Genomic DNA, 15,986 nt, shown 5'->3' with positions numbered 1-15,986 from the left:
GGAAGACAGTATGGCAATTCCTCAGAAAGTTAAAAAAAAAATTGCAGTATGATCCAGCAATTCCACTTCTAGGTATATGCGTAGGAAAATTGAAATCAGGGTCTTGAAGAGAGATTTTTACACCCATGTTCACAGCAGCATTATTCACGGTAGCTAAAATGTGGAAACAACCCAAATGTCCATCAAAGGATGAGTGAATAAGCAAAATGTGGAATGTATATGCAATGGAATATTATTCAGCCTTAAAAGAGGACATTCTGACCCATGCTACAACCTGGATGAACCTTGAGGACATCATGCTAAGTGAAATAAGCCAGTCACAAAAAGACGCATACTGTGTCATTGTACTTGTAAGCGGTATTTAGTCAGAAGTACAATGATGCTAGCCAGGGGCTGGGGGAAGGGGGGAAAGAGGAGTTACTGTTTAATGGGCACAGTTTCAGTTTTACAAGATGACAAAGGTTATGGAGGTGGACGGTGGTGATTGATGCACAAGATTAAGAATGTATGCTACTGAAATGTACACTTAAAAACAGTTAAGATGGTAAATTTTATGTGTGTGTTAAAACAATTAAAAATGGGAACTAAATATGTAGGCAGCAACTTCATTATCTCTCAGAGCATAAAGTACATTTCTAATAAATCATTCTTCAGGGTAAGAAAAAAAAACAAGCAAACCAATTATGTCTCATGAATAATATTAGCTGACATTTATCAAGTGCCTCTTTCATGCTAGGCATTGTGATCTTATATAACCTTCATGACCTGTGAAATCATATCTTTATCCTCATTTTGTAGAAGAGGAAATTGAGGCAAATAGTCCTGTAACTGGCCATGGCCACTGGCTGTGTAGCATAGGAATGGCGATGGCAGGTTGAATCTCAGCTTTCTGCCACCAGGGCCCAAGAACCTTAGATCTCTTTCCAGTAATGTCATTTGATATATTGAGAGATCATTTTGTCTGCCTCTCGTTTTATGGATGAGGGTACTGAGGCAAAGGGGTGTGACATTCCTGATAGGGACACCAGGTTCTCCAAAGCCCACCCAGGCCTGTGCTGGAGCTGGACCACACCTATGGCCCTCAGGTACACTAAGTGTGTTGTGTAGCAGGTACCATGCAAGTCCCAAGACCAGTGTCCCCTCCTGTCTTCTTCACAGGTGACTGTCCAAGTTTGCAAGTGGAGAAACTGCCTTGGTGACGTATAAATTGCCCAAAGTCACCCAGTTTGTAACGTGGCAGAACTGGGATTGAACCCATGTCTGTCTTATTCCACGCAGTTGTCAGAGAGCTCTTGAATTATTCTGGTTCAGCTCTTTCAGCTGGTTCTCCTTGTGCTGGAGTACAGCATGGACTCCTCACTATAGCCTAAAAGTCCTGAAAGATCTGGCCTCACTGCCTCGACCTCATTGCATCCCACTCCCCCTCTCTCATTCCACTCCAGCCTTATGGACTTTTTCTTGTCAGTTTTTCTGCTCCTCGGGGCTTTGCGTGGCCAGCTCCCATCTGCAGCTGTTGTCCCCAGCTCTTCAGATGACTGGTCTATAGTTGTCCTATCACCGTGTTCAGGTTTTGTTTTTTGGTTTCGTGCCTTCCTCTGCACTAGGATGTAAACACACAAGGGCAGGGACCTTGACTGTCCTGTTAACTGCTGTATTCCCAGTATTGAATATAACGCCTTCCTGTTTGTTAAATGAATGAAGTTCTCCAGAGACGTTGGCATACATAAAAGTTTATGTTTTTATTAGTTTCTAAATCCCTTGCTTTAATTCCAGTAGAAATATCAAGAGGCATATTGTGTCTAGAGAAGAGGAAAACCATGTTAAATATTAAATTTCTGTAATCGAAGGAATTTTTACCCCAAAAGTGAAAAATCTAGTACTTCAGAAATTTTTTAAAAGAATTTAAGTATTTTTAAAAAGAATTTAAAAGAGAGACAGATGCATCAAGGAAGAGTTTTAGAACGTAATGTCACCACCAGTCAACTTGCTTTTTAAATAGTCTAAAGTGCTATTGATTTTTGTTTACAATTAATGTTGGAGTTATGTGCAATATTGCACATCTGTTGAAGTTTGTCCTGACTTTGAGATGGATACAGCTTTGCTCCTTCCCTGATGAGGGTAAGCTAGAATTATAGGTATCCACATTGAAAGAGATCAGTCAGACTGCCCACAGCTCGAGTCACTTATTACTAAGAGAAGTGCAAGCAGATGCTGTGAAATGAGAGCCACCTCTTCTGTGCTTACTTTGCAGCATAGAAGAGAGCCGTCAGGAAATGCACATATTCACATAATCTGTGCCTGTTCAAACCTGCAGGCCCACCCCCACTCTTGACTTGGCTTCCTGGGAGCTGGTGGGTGTGGGGTAGAGGGAGGCAGATCAGGATGGCAGGGGAGACCCATGGAGCAGGTCGCCCCCAGGGGACTAGTGCCATTTGAGTCAAGGACAGTGGTACTGGTTGCTCAGACACCTCATATATACATCACAACAAGCTCCCTGACTCTGGTGCCTGCTGTGTCTTGTCTATTCTAAAATCCACCAGAAGCTGCACACTGTTCATGTTCTTCATTTAATCCTTTGTAGCTTAGAACTATTTTTGACCCTTGGCTATATTTTGTTAATTTTGAAATGTCATTAGTGCTAGGCCAACACTAATCTTCTGTAATTTAGATGGGATTACTTACTTTTTCTACTCCAAATTTTCATTTTGAACTGTTAGTTTATTAACTAGTTCCAAAGGTATTTGCAGAGATATTCACTCTTAACTGGCATCTGCAAGTTTATCTATCATTTGGGATTCCTTTGGAGAGAAAGGGACCTGTTTCATATATCTCAAAACCTACCTTTTCCTTCGACTGATTTGCGGGCATAGCTTAGAAGCTTGTAGTCAGAATGGCTGGGTGGAAGAACTGCTCTGCTCTCCTCCAGAGACCTCTGGATGGCTGTGGTCAGCAAAGAGCATGCAGAGGTGGTCTGGCCCAGTGGTTAGGAGGTGGCTGCTGGAGCCAGGCTGCCTGCGTCCAAACCCTGGCCTTACTTTTTCAAGCTGCGTGACCTTGGACAAGTCACTTAGCCTCTCTGTGCCTTAGTTTTCTCATCAGTAGTATGAGGGCAGTAATATCTACTAAATAGAGTTTTTGTGAGGTTGGAACGCTTTCTGTAAGTGTCCTGGGGTGTGATAGCTGCTGCTGTTATTTTTATTATTAGTTTTACTGTTGTTCATACAGGTAAATCGACAATCCCACTTTCAGTCTTGGCTTGAGTGAGAGACATTTAGATTTACAAAGCTTTGCTTACATTGAAAGTGGCAGTGTACTCTAGGAACAGAAATTCAGTTGAGCTGGCTTGTTACCTGATGATTCCCTGGTCCCACAGGGCACCAGGTAATTTAATGAACGCCCTCTTTACCTGCACATGAGGCTGTGCGCTCCCGTTCTCTGCTGTGCTTCCACTGGCTTCCATTCATAAATTCCCCTGTCCTCAGGAGCCTCTCCTGCTACCCTCTTGGCAGTGAGGCTCAACCAGTATGCTACCAACAGCGATCCTAGGTGCGAGTGGAGGCACTAGGGCACTGTTGTTTACTTTACACATTTATTGTCCCCAGAATGCCTCCCCCCACTCCACTTGTCCCCTGAAACACAGAGGCTGACACTATATAGTGCTGTGCTTCTGTATGCGTTTATTAAATGACATCTTACAGCCAAGATATGTCAGAAGAACTGGGGAGCCACCCCCTTATAAGTAGGCTGAAGCCTGTTACCAAGTGGCAAATATTTAAGACATTTCTACTATTGTATGTGCCAGGAGCTAATAAGATTAACAAGACAAGAGTCCGAGCACGCAGGGAGTGCACATTCTCTAGAAGGAGTCAGAAGCAGCTTGAGAAGGAGGGCCACACAGAGGAGGGCCCCCGTAGGCTTCGGAGGCATCCTTGGTGCCCGTGGCCTGGGTATCTGCTTCACACGGTACATGTGCCAACACTCTGCTAAACATGCCATGTGCCATGGTTCCAGAGTCTCAGAAGTGACATTGAATGCTGCCCCCAATACAAATGGAACTGCTTCGTGGCCCCAAAACCCTTTTCATGTGGCTTAAGTTAGAAGTGGTATTGGTTGTTCTGATCCTGAAACCTGTTGTGTGACAGGGATGCCAGACTGTGACTGCTTCGTGCTGCATCTGCTTTGAAGTGGTTAGTAAAGTGATTCCAGAGCATGTAATGTACAAAATTAGTTTCAGTGCCATACGATCCTTCACCACTAAAACCCCGTAGATGCGAGGTACCTGCAAGCGTGGCCCTTGCTCAGCCACAGCAGCTGGGGAGTGGGCAGTGCGTGGGACGACTGTCTGGCAGGGAGCAGGAGGGCTATCTTCCTGTGACTTCACTGCCCTGTGGACAGGCTCACCACACGTCCTGCTTTGCTCATCCTGCACATCTGGGATTGGTAAAGGACAGAGTGCAGTTAACCCCACCAGGGCCAGGCCAAGGGCGGGTGGTGATGCTGCCGAGGAAGGGGGATCTTGCAAGATGGGAAGACTATGTTTCAGGCCTCAGAGAGGAGGCCCAGGAAGTCAGGGATAGCTGACCTTTCCCTTTAGAAGGCCAGTTTATGGACAGTAAGTTGTGCTACCAAGGACAGTGAATGTAACCTTCATTTCAAAATCTTTAAAGAAAGTGCTGATGTGGGTTATGCACAGAGATAAAATTTCTCTGGTTGACAGTGGTATGTTATGTAGTTCTGTCAAACTTCAGCAGTGTTTTATTAGGCCTTTTTTACCACTTCCTTTAATGTTCTATTTCCCTAGCAGCTCAGAGGCCAGAAAAGCAGCCTCAGTTTTCAATGCAATAGTATTTCTGAGATGACATTTTCCCTCAGTAAGGACTGAAACTTTTTGCTCCTTCTTGTAGCATATATTAAATACAGGTATTATTCTATATTCTTCAGATTGTAATCTGTAATTTACAAGTCTGTCAATTATTTGTTTCCCCACCCTCTTCTTTTTTTTTTTTTAAGCAATTAGCCGTTAATTGGTAAATTAGAGGGTACACAAACCCATGATTTTATTTTTTTTAAATGCTGTTAAGACATAACAGGCTACAAAAGAACAGTATATATAGCACTGCACTGAAACACTTGAAGCACAGATGTTCCCTTGTATTAAAATACAAAAACACAGAGGGAAATTAGATACCAGATAGACCAATAATTTGGTGAAGGAAGAGGGAGCCAGAACGGGTGGGTTGTGGTGGTGACTACACACATGCTGGTTTCCAGCATCATGCCAGGAGACCCCGTATGAAACCTGCATAATGAAGACTTCCACTCCAGTTTTCTGAACGAGAAAATGAGAAGAGTATGTGGAGTAGAACTGAACGACATGAGTGAGAATTGAGAACAAAGATAATTATAATAGATGGAGGTGGAAGTAACACAAACTTTACACTGAAAGCAATGGAAATATCTTTTGACATCTGGAAATAGAGTTGACCTACGCAGAAAATACCATGGCCCTTTGAATAGAACACTGAAATACAGATGTATTCACCCCAAAACCTCCATCTTGTCTGTCCCCCTATCCTCCTCTGTCTGACCCTGTCAACACCCTCCGAGCTGCTAGCTCTTCCTTCTCCACAGCATACAGGCAGACGTCCACTGTGTTCTGAAGGTCCCTCCTCCCCGCCATAGCACAAGCCCCAGAAAGCCCAGGGATCCCTCAGCAGCACTCTGGGAAATGCCTTTTTATTTGTCCTGTCTCAGAAAGCAAATACTTAGGACTCCTCCGCAGAGAGGGTTGGAGAACTGGGCCTGCCAGGGACAGGGTTGGGGCCAGGCAGGGTCACACCTTAAACGAGAGGAGAGGCCGGCTTCTCAGTGTCCTCACTCTTGCTTTGTTCCTTCTTTGGCTGACAGAAATTGGCATATTTAGAAGTGTTTTGGTTTTTAGCAATGTAAAGTATTCTCAGAACAATTTTAAAACTGAACTACTCCTTTTTGCACTCTAAAAAAATTCTGCAGTTTTACCATAGTGTGAGAACATCCTCTTTTAGATACAGCAAAGGTATTTATTAAGCATCCTTGTTTTTAGGAAAACCTTTTTATAACCTGGCAGATAATTACACGGATTTTCAAAAGCCTCATGAAGCGGGCTTACCTAGTGTTGACCGTCCTGTTCTCAGAGGCCAGCCTTCTAAAAGGTTTCTAAAATGCATGCTCTGTGCCCTGCTGAATAGCGTACATTGAAAAGTTACACTGTACGTAGTAAGTCTCTTGCCTTCATGGCTTTGTTGTCTACAAATAATTTTTAAACATATGTCCTGGAAGCAAAAATTAAATATAGATATATAAAGTACATATATTTGTTACATGGATATTATATATAAAGTATATATACACACACACACATATATATATATGCTCACAAGTTGGTGAAAACCTCTTAACATGTTTAAATTGTTCTAATTTGAATAATGTAAGTTTTTCAATTTCAGTACTTTTTAAAGTTCATTTATCCATTCATTCAACAAATGTTTATTGGTGCCTTCCATGTTCTAGGCCAGAAGTTAGCACACCTTTTCTGTCCAGGGCTACATAGTACATACTTCCCAGCTTTGTGAGCCACATTGTCTCTTCTCAGCCCCTCAGCCACAGAGTCCGGTAGGACTTGATTTATGGATACTGAAATGTGAATTTCAAATAATTTCATATGTCACAAATTAGTGGTGTTCTTTTGACTTTTTTCAACCGTTTAATATATAAAAGCTGCTTTTAGTTTTCAGTCGTACAAAAACACAGGTCATAATTTGCCAAACCCTGTTCTCAGCAGTCTTCCAGACCAGACACAGAACAGTGCACAGAACTGAACCCCTGGCATCTCGGGGCCTACATTCTAACAGTCTTCAGCATTATCACTACCACTAATTTTGGTAACTGGAAAAATATTGCCTTTAGTTAGAACTTTTCTCATCAGACAATTCTATTTTTAACGTTTTAACTCACCTTACTGTTCTTTAAAAGTAAGTTTGGCACGTGGTCAGTATATACTTGCCGTGAATTTTTTTATGTATCGTTTCCCAGCCTGCATTTTTCCACCCTGCTGATAATCTCGTCACCTAATGGGTACACGGCGCAGGGTTCAATGTTGAGCCCTGTTCTGAACCGTCTGAGTGCCAGTGTATTGCTGCCTCCACGTGGGGGCTCACGCAGGGGCTCGTGGCTTCTTTCTCACTTCCGAGGGTCAGCATCTTCAAGGTGCCAGTTTCCACCGTGGTATTTGTGGCCTGGGTCAAGACACCAGACTGCCTGCCGAAGAGTGTTCACTCTGTCCAAGTCCTCACTCTGGGGCTGATTGCAGGGCTCTTTCAAGGCAGTTTTGCAACAAACAGGCTCAAGGCTTCTATTTGTAGTAGCTATGGAAACGTTAGAAGCTCTTTTTCTAAAGTTCAGCATACAATAAAGCACTTCAAGTGCTGGTAGGTTAGAGACTTTGGAAGATGTTTAATTTTCTCCCCCACTCTTTCCTCCTCTCTGTCTCTTTAGAGAGGGAACAAGAGGGCAATGTGAATATTAACTGGGACTTGCTTTAATCTTTCTTGTGACACTTAAGACTGTCTAGGTCCACACAGGCTGCCCAGGGCTCCAGCCTTTCACAGCAAGCTAACAAGGAACACATACATATTCATGACCTGGGGTTGTGGATTAGACACGGTTCTTAGGGCTATATTTTACAGTGCTGCTCTTTTCAACTCAAATTTAGTGCAAGGAACAACTATAAAAAGTGATTTTGTAAATATTACTTAGTCTGAAACTCTAGACAGTAGTGTTAAAGTGTTCTCCTTGGAAATAGGAACAAATTAGAGAATGCTGTGTGGTATTTGATTTACAGATAGAGAACACAGCCCCAGAATGCTGGTGCTCAATTAGGAGAATGGGGTAAACTTTTCAGATCTGCATCTATATGGCAGCACACAGGATTCTAACCACATAAAGTTCTCATAAAGAAGTCCTCATAAAGAGAAAAAGATTAATTTCACTTAGAACACGTTAAGAACGCCGGATACATATTTAAGTGAAAAGTGTTGGGGTTTTCCTGTTGTTTGTTTGCTTGTTATCTCTAATTTTCAGGGCACTGACTGAAAGGAGTTGACTCCAGAAGGGTCTTGTGGCCATACTCCTTCCCACCTCCCTCCCAGCCCTGGCCTGAGCACATCTCTTTGCACTTTGAATTACCAGTTTTGGAAGAAAACAAAAATGCCTTTCTGCTTTGGGCTTCATAGCATCTGTTAGGCTGTTGGTTCAGTGGCTCCTTGTGCAGTTCTTAACTGTGTATTGTGTTCCTGAAGTAGTAGTATGCCTGAGGACATATGGGTGAGGGGTGACCACCCTCCGCAGGCAGCACCCCTCATCTCTAGGAGAGCTCGTCTCAGCCTCATTCTTTCCGTGCTCCTTTTTCCCTATAAATACAGTATCGTGCTAAGTTTTTCTATGGAAATTAGCTGCCAAACACTTTCAAGGTGAATCACTGTTTAATACCATCATAGCACTATTTTCACAAAATGCGATAGAAGAGTTTCCCCTCCCCCTGCCCTGAGAGGAACACGATTCAGACCCTCCCTTTCATCCAGTCTGCAGGGGAACTCTCCTGGTGTTTTGTTGTTGCGACCTTTCATTTTACGCAGCCCAGCTTCCTGCTTGGGCTGCATTTGTACTGGTATGCTTTCACCTAATCGCTCAACCCTGCAAGGCCCTGAGTCAGGAAACCACACGGAGAACAAGCAGGAAGGGCACGGCCAGTGCGGGTCGCTGCAGCCCCACTGGGCCACCTAGGCGGTGAATGGCCAGAGCGCGCCGCTTCGACGCCTTCAGCAGATGATTCGCAGCACCGTGCAAGAATGGGGTGAAGAAGACACCAGCCCTGTTACAAAGAGTTCACAGTCATTAGGGCAAACAGAAGCACAAACAAATAATCATAGCTTACGTAATAACAATAAATGCGATTGAACACCCACTTTGTGTCAGGAACTAGACTGGATGCTGTGGATATAGAAGTGAATTAGATGTGGCTCCTGCCTTTGAGGAGCACACAGACACATAAACAGAACTTTTAAAAAAGAGAGAGGAGAGGGAGAGAGGCTGCTTTGGAAACATACAGCAGGAGCACCTAACTGAAGCTGATGTCGAGGGGTCACTAGGGCAGTGAGGGAAGGCTTCCAGGAGGAGGTGGCGCTTAACTGAGTCTTGAAGACTAAATGTGCCCTGGGAGAAAGGAAGCAGCAGTTGGGGGAAGCACATCGTAGGTCAGGGACTTGCATGTAGAAGGACAGAGGCGAGGCCAGCACTGCAATGTTGCTAGAGCCAAAGGAGTGGAGGGCACCTGGTGAGAGAGGTTGAGAGCGGTTTGGGTGGTGTCTTGCTTGCCCTGTGGTGGAGATGATCTGATAATTTGAAGCTATAGATGATGTACTTCCTCCAGAAGCTCTGCATTTGCAGCTGGCAGTGGCGATGCTGGTGCCAGATGCCTCCATTGCTGGGCCACCCACCCTCCAACTTCAGGCACACTCAGTGTGCTGGTGGGAAGTTCACTCTCCCTACTTTCAATTATATTTAAGTGAACAACCAGGAAGTTTTAGAAAGAAAAAAAATGTTTTGCTTCTATTATTTACCATTAGAGAGTTAAATGCATGAACTGAAATTCCCCAGCCTTATGCACTTTCTTGCCTAGGTTTATTTCTCAAATGACTGCTCCTTCATTCAGTTCTCATAATCACTGCTTCCCCCTTTTCCTACAAAAAATGAGAAAATGAATTTGTATCATGAATGTCTTCCTGGGTGTGAAATTAGTTGCAGCAAGTAATTCATTGTCCAGAAATTCACTAGTATGTTGGAAGTGTGTGACACCTGGGATCATTGTTTTTATTTTCTGTGCTGGCACAAAGTAGAGGTTCAGCGATTGTGAAAAGGGGGGGAAATACAAATTCAGGTTTTGTGCATTTGAATATTTGTATGGATTCTGTCTCTGGAAAAGAAATAGAGCCTTATAAAAGACTTGGACTTTATTGTGAAAGGATGACAGATAAATAGCAAAATGAGGATATTTCCCCCTCCTCCAAAGACAGATGACTGATTATAGAATCAACATCAGCTGGATGTTGACAGCCCCTATTGTGTGCCATCTGGAAAAGGTCAGTCATTTATACCCACAGTGGTTTTTGATGATAAACCTCCAAAGACCGGCAGGTTGTTCACTCCACAAATGTGGGTCAGTCCTCTTCTTTGTGCTGGGCTCTGTGTCTAGGTCCCAAGGCTCAGGAATGTGTGACCACAGTGCCTGCCGTGGAGAAGCTTGGAGAGGCAGACAGGGTCTGAGTGCTGTGATAAGAAAACAGCAGCTCCGGCCCCATGGGGATCAGGGAAGACTGGTCAAGATGGTAACCAACTCGGTATATTGGAGGGTCTAGGAGGGAGCAACCTTTTGAAACCCCAAGAATGCCTCCTGAACATAGAACTCCCGTGCTTTCTACATTTCAGTCATCTGGCTTTAGTGAACAATTTACTTTACGCTTTTTCCTTTTGAGGTTGTTGAACTAAGGAGAGAAACATTTTGATTCGTTTTCTTAACCAAATACTGCAGGAAAGAGCCACTGGCTTCATGAGGGTTGAAGCCTTTCCCTGTGGCATCTCATGTCAGGTGAGGGGAGCTAGAAGTGGTTCCAACCAGTGGATGGGGAGGTCCAGGACAGAGCCAGAAGCTAGAGACTTTAGTTAGAGGGTCTGCTGCCTTTGGGGGCACAAAGGCCCCAGTTGTGGCATTGGAAATGCTGGGTGGGACACATCTGGTAGAATCAGGAGAAGGACTGACTTTTCCTGATACCTCCATCTTTTCCTGGGCAGGGAACCCTCTTTCTTTGTAAGAGTCTTTATTCCACCCTAGGCTCTTCGCTGTTCCCCCGGGACCAGGGTGCCAGGCCCAGTGAGGAAAAGGCCTATCCTTTGTGATCACTTATGTGGCCCTGGATTCAACCAATAAAGACCAGTTGCAGCAGCAGTTTTTATACAATCCTTTATAGAACAACATGCAGAAGTAGTTTAATGCTTTCATGAGGTTTAAACAGCTCTTGTAACTAAATCAAGCACCTCAGTGAGTAATGCAGTGAAGCTGTCTTAGTCTTTGGACGTTGTCTTCAGTCTCAAGTGCAGGACACCGAGCAGGACAGTTCGGGTGAGGGCCTAGGGCACAGTGAGGCCAGGAGGGTCAGAGGCTTTTGAGAGCACAAGTATTCAAACTAAACACAGCCAGTCTTCAAAGGCTTTCTAGCTGCATCTTTAAAATGCTGAATGAGGGGAATTCCACAGTGACTCCTAGGAAACGGTTCTTATTTATAGCTTGGTTCACTCTAAACAAGATGACTTTCCTATCTGGTTCTAACCTGACATCGTCGTGACTGCTTCTTTAGTGCTTCTCTTATTCCTTCCCTGGTGACCCAGTGACATAATTATCCAACACAAGAATGTGTGTGTGCATGTACACTGCATATATATCCTCGTGTTTACAAACTTAAGTTTTAGCTACTCTAAGCCTTTGCTTCCTTGTTCATTAATTCAACAGATACTGAGTGCGTACCTCTGTGAGGCCGTTGCTTGATACCACACATGCACGCTGGACTTGCTTGTGCATGGGTTACATCTGTTTAATTTTCCTCCACTTTGGATTCATAACCATAGAATACAGCCTCAGAAAAATACGTTAATTGATGCTGGATTTTCAGTGTTTCTGTGCTGTTCTACTCCTTTTCTGGTAATGCTCACGTGAAGCTATAAAACAGGAGAGTGTGCTGGCATGTTCCTTCACTCTGGCTCCAGTTCTGACCCAGTGGGTGGTGTATGCCATCCGGAACCTTACAGAAGACAACAGCCAGAACCAAGATTTGATTGCAAAGATGGAGGACCAGGGGCTGGCAGACACATCCCTCCTTAAAAAAATGGGTTTTGAAGTTGAAAAGAGGGGTGAAAAGCTGATTCTGAAGTCTACTAGTGACACACCTCAGCCGGTAAGTGTCTTCGAGTGGGCAGTCCTTCCCTTTGGTTTGTAGAACGCTGCTCCACCTTCCCTTGCCTTGGCCATGGCGAGGTTCCTTGTGAGCATAGCAGTGGGAGGACTCTGCCCTCTAAAGTGTTCTCCAAAGAAAGTCCTAAGCATAGTTGCAAACAGTTTTTTGTTCAGTCTTTATGCACCATTTTCTTAAAAGAATTAAAATTTCAAACTCATTCTGGGGCTAAAACATAAAAGCATATCAAAATTTATACATGGTCTAAATGTAAGCTTCTGACAGGAATTAGATTTTCTTTAAAAGATTGCTAATGTTGGCTGCAATTAAAAGAACGGAAAACTCCTTGTACAATACTGAATGAGTTGCTGCCAGTTTCTCTCAGTTATTGGTGGTTATTGACCAAAGCTCTGTATTTTTTTTCCCTTTGTCTGATGATTCTTATGAATAGACTTGTTAATGTTGGCGATTTTGTTTCTTTTTTCTTCTCAGTGAGTGAACTCTCCATCCAAATATCTGAATTTTCGGAATCTGTTTTGTGGATTTTTCAACTTCGGCAGTATGTGAGTCTGCAAGTGTTTGAAGATCTATAAGTACAAATTCGGGAACCTGAGAATCCTGTGGGTAATAGAGCTAAGTGCGTGTAATCTAAAAGTGGGGGCACCTGAGCTTTCTCTTGTTTGTTTGCTTTAAATGTAGCTGTCTGGTTTGCCTGTGTCCCCTAGATAGAGTGTACATTTTAGGAATGCACTGTACTTACTGTGGCAGCAAATAATACATCCTCCTGTTTGAGGCCACATCCCTTACTCGGCAGAGACTTGGGCGTTTGCTTGGATTGTGTTTGTCCCTTCAGATGGCAAGTCAGCTTTGCTCCTTTGATTTTCCTCTTCTCATTGGGTTTTCTGAACTCTGGCAGGCAGTTGAAGTAGTTTCTCACTGTGATTAATCTCTTTTCACCCCTTCTGGCTTTCCAAAACATTGACAAGACTCATTTCCAGTTAATTAATTCGAGAACTCCCCCTCTTCGTTTTAGGTACTGGGCTGTGTAGTCACTGAGCCCTGTCCCTTTGGAATGTAGCAGGGAGTCATGAGAGGGAGAGAATTCGTGGGTGCTTAACCCTTCTCGCACCAAATCGTCCTAGAATTAAACTTCTCAAGACCCATAACATGTGAAGGCAGATGCCTACATCTTACCTACCTTTATGCCTCTGCACTGGGGGAAGGAGTATTTCATTTTCTGCTTTGTGCGCATGCCACAGCATTAAAGGCACATCCGTATCTTCTTTAGTTTAAAGGAACCAGTCTTGTAAAGGTGCCACTCAGTTTTAGCTGTGGCTTCGCTGGAATTACAAAAGTGTTTTGGGAGCTGGAATTTACTTGACATCTATCTATCTTGTCTGTCTATCTGTCAATCTACTGTGTCAGAGATAGAACTGGATTAAGCGAGTACTAAACTCTTTGTAACCACCTGGGTCATTAATATAATCAATGAAAACTCTAGTGGGAGGTCATGTTGTGAATGCTTAAAACATATTATTTTCTTGAATAGCCGTGTTATTAAACTAAAATATCTAGAGATTTTGCACATTTTATGTTGAACCTTCCAAAATAAAAGTGCTTCTAAGTTTTTTGTAGCCATACTTAACATTGCTTTGTAAGAACAGTTTAAGCATTCTGAGAACGAAATAAAAGTTTTCCTGTTTGCTGTCTTATGTACTCTGTATAACTGTGAAGAAATGTCATCTTCTAGGATTGTGGCAATCTGTGAATAAATAACATTTATTCTCCTATTTATGACATTCCATTGTAAAGAAATTTAAAATACACAAAGAAGTCATTCTTTTCTGGTGCACAAAGAGTTAAAATTCTATTCTCTAAATAGAACCCTGGACAAAGGGAAAAAACAGTGGGAGTCCCTTTCCTTTTGACAAGTTTGCAGTAGACACTTCTTTTTTCCTCTCTCAATGGATGTGTGCACACCAGTGGAATCACACAAACACGTCAGTGTGAGCCATATAATAACAAACACAGATAAATAAAAGGGGGCCTTGTGGGAATACAGAATGGGGTAATGGCTATGTGTTTTCTAAATAGGAAATGTGGAGCTCGCATAGCGAAAACATGCTGATGACTGCATTGTGGCTGCTTTTGATCCCTTTGGATAGATTAATTCTCTAGCACAACAGCTTCCCTGTCCTCTACCAGAGGAGTAGGAGCTTTTGAGAACCTTGTTTTACATGCTGTAGAGGATTAAATCACCACCTCAATCAGTCATTTAGAAGAAAGAAAGAAAGAAAGAAAAAAGCGGGCCAGTCTTACAAAATTCGTAAAGAGACTGAATGGTCACAGCAAGTTTCGTGACCGTATTATTGCATTCAAGAGCAAACTGACAAAGCTTTTTGCCTGCTTCATTTTAAAAGATAGAGAAAGGCTTCTCTGCTTGATAATAATCCAAGCATTTGAAGAATGATTATGTTTTAATACCTTAACAACGGATAAAATATTTATTTTCACAACTTTAATTACTATACTAGTAGGATTTGTCCATATTAATACATCTCATGGTTTTGTCTTTGTTTTTTTAGAAGCTATTATTAAGATGCTTTTTTTGTTGTTCAGCAACTTCAGAATCTAGCCACAGGGCTTTGGAAACTACTAAAACGTGTCCTTTTGTAAAATGGGATTTACAAGGTACTTCAGAAAATTCATGGAAAGATTCATATTTTTTATCTTTTAATTCCATTTTCCACAGACTTTTTGAAATGATTGAGGTGATTTCAGCTACCTATTAATAAGTTTTATATCAAAAATTAATGTTTTATATGTGTATATTTTATGTGTGTTATATTGTGAAGTCATTCATATGCTGCTGTGATAACACCAACTGGCATCTAAATGTTATTTAAATGATTTTTTTTTATAATTCTTTCATTTCTATCTTTGAGTGAATAAACAAAGTTGTTAGAACAAAAATGCCAGTCTTTGCAGGAGAAAAGCTTTAAAAAAACAGTTCCATCGTCAGTAAGTTCTACACATAAGAGTCAGTTTTTACATGTGAAGCGATAGAATTAAGGCAGAATTTTTAAATGCAGAGAAGTTGAGGAAACAGCTTAATATTTAAGATGTAATACAAAATCAGCCCCGGGGGTTGGGGAGCCCTCTTGGTGCTGTCCAGGGTTCTGATAATTTCAGCTACATTGGTCTGCATACAGAAACTCAATTAAAACCTTATTTTCAAAAATCAGATTTTTTCCCTTGCATTTGTATGATGCTATATCTGTCTTCCTCTTCCCGACACAGTTCTATATATATATTTTTGGATTTTTTGTGTCAAGTATCACGTGATATTTTACAACATGAATTTGATTTATCATCTACAATATATATGAACTTTTAAGATGACACTTCTTCAAACACAGTGGTTACAGTAGGAACTCCTTCATTGGGCTGTCCTCATCACAGCCAGAGACAGCTCTGTCCACGGAAATGACTTTTTGAAGGTTTTCAATAATTGTTTGTTCCTGCTTAAGTTAAAACCTTAAATTAAAAAGACTAAATTAAATGTTTCTTTTTGTTTAAACAACACGATATACATTCTTCATTTATTCACCAAGTTGTATTATGCTTATTTTACATCATTTAAGCAAGAGCTTAGGTAATCTTTTATAACATGGATGTAATTTTTACCACCGCTTTGTAAACTGTAGCAGCCAAGCACATAAGCTCTGAAGCTAGAGTCCTTGGATCCCAGTCCCTGCCCTTTCACCTGTTTAACCTTTGGGCAGATTCTGTAAACTCCTTGTGCGTCCATTTCCTCATCACTGAAAATGGGCCTCTAATGCCGCCTACCTCTTAGGAGTATATGAGAACGAAGACAAATGATTATATGTTTCATGCTTAGTATCCCATTATATGGATGAGGAAGTCAAGTCACAGAGAGGTTAGTAC

General features: G+C 42.2%; 1 protein-coding gene across 1 annotated transcript in view; it reads left to right on the top strand.

Annotated features, from left to right (window-relative positions):
• The window catches only part of ATXN10 (ataxin 10), a 180,358-nt gene extending 166,530 nt beyond the window's left edge, over positions 1-13,828 (top strand). Inside the window, exons 11-12 of the mRNA XM_063075977.1 lie at positions 11,854-12,041; positions 12,531-13,828. Coding sequence (XP_062932047.1) covers positions 11,854-12,041; positions 12,531-12,533 — 191 coding nt within the window. The 3' untranslated portion in view covers positions 12,534-13,828. The remainder of the gene's footprint in view (positions 1-11,853; positions 12,042-12,530) is intronic.
• The last annotated feature ends 2,158 nt before the right edge of the window (positions 13,829-15,986 follow it).

Source organism: Cynocephalus volans, chromosome 12 (assembly GCF_027409185.1).
Source record: "Cynocephalus volans isolate mCynVol1 chromosome 12, mCynVol1.pri, whole genome shotgun sequence".
Classification (NCBI taxonomy): Eukaryota; Metazoa; Chordata; class Mammalia; order Dermoptera; family Cynocephalidae; genus Cynocephalus; species Cynocephalus volans.
This window is presented reverse-complemented; position numbering and strand designations above follow the sequence as displayed.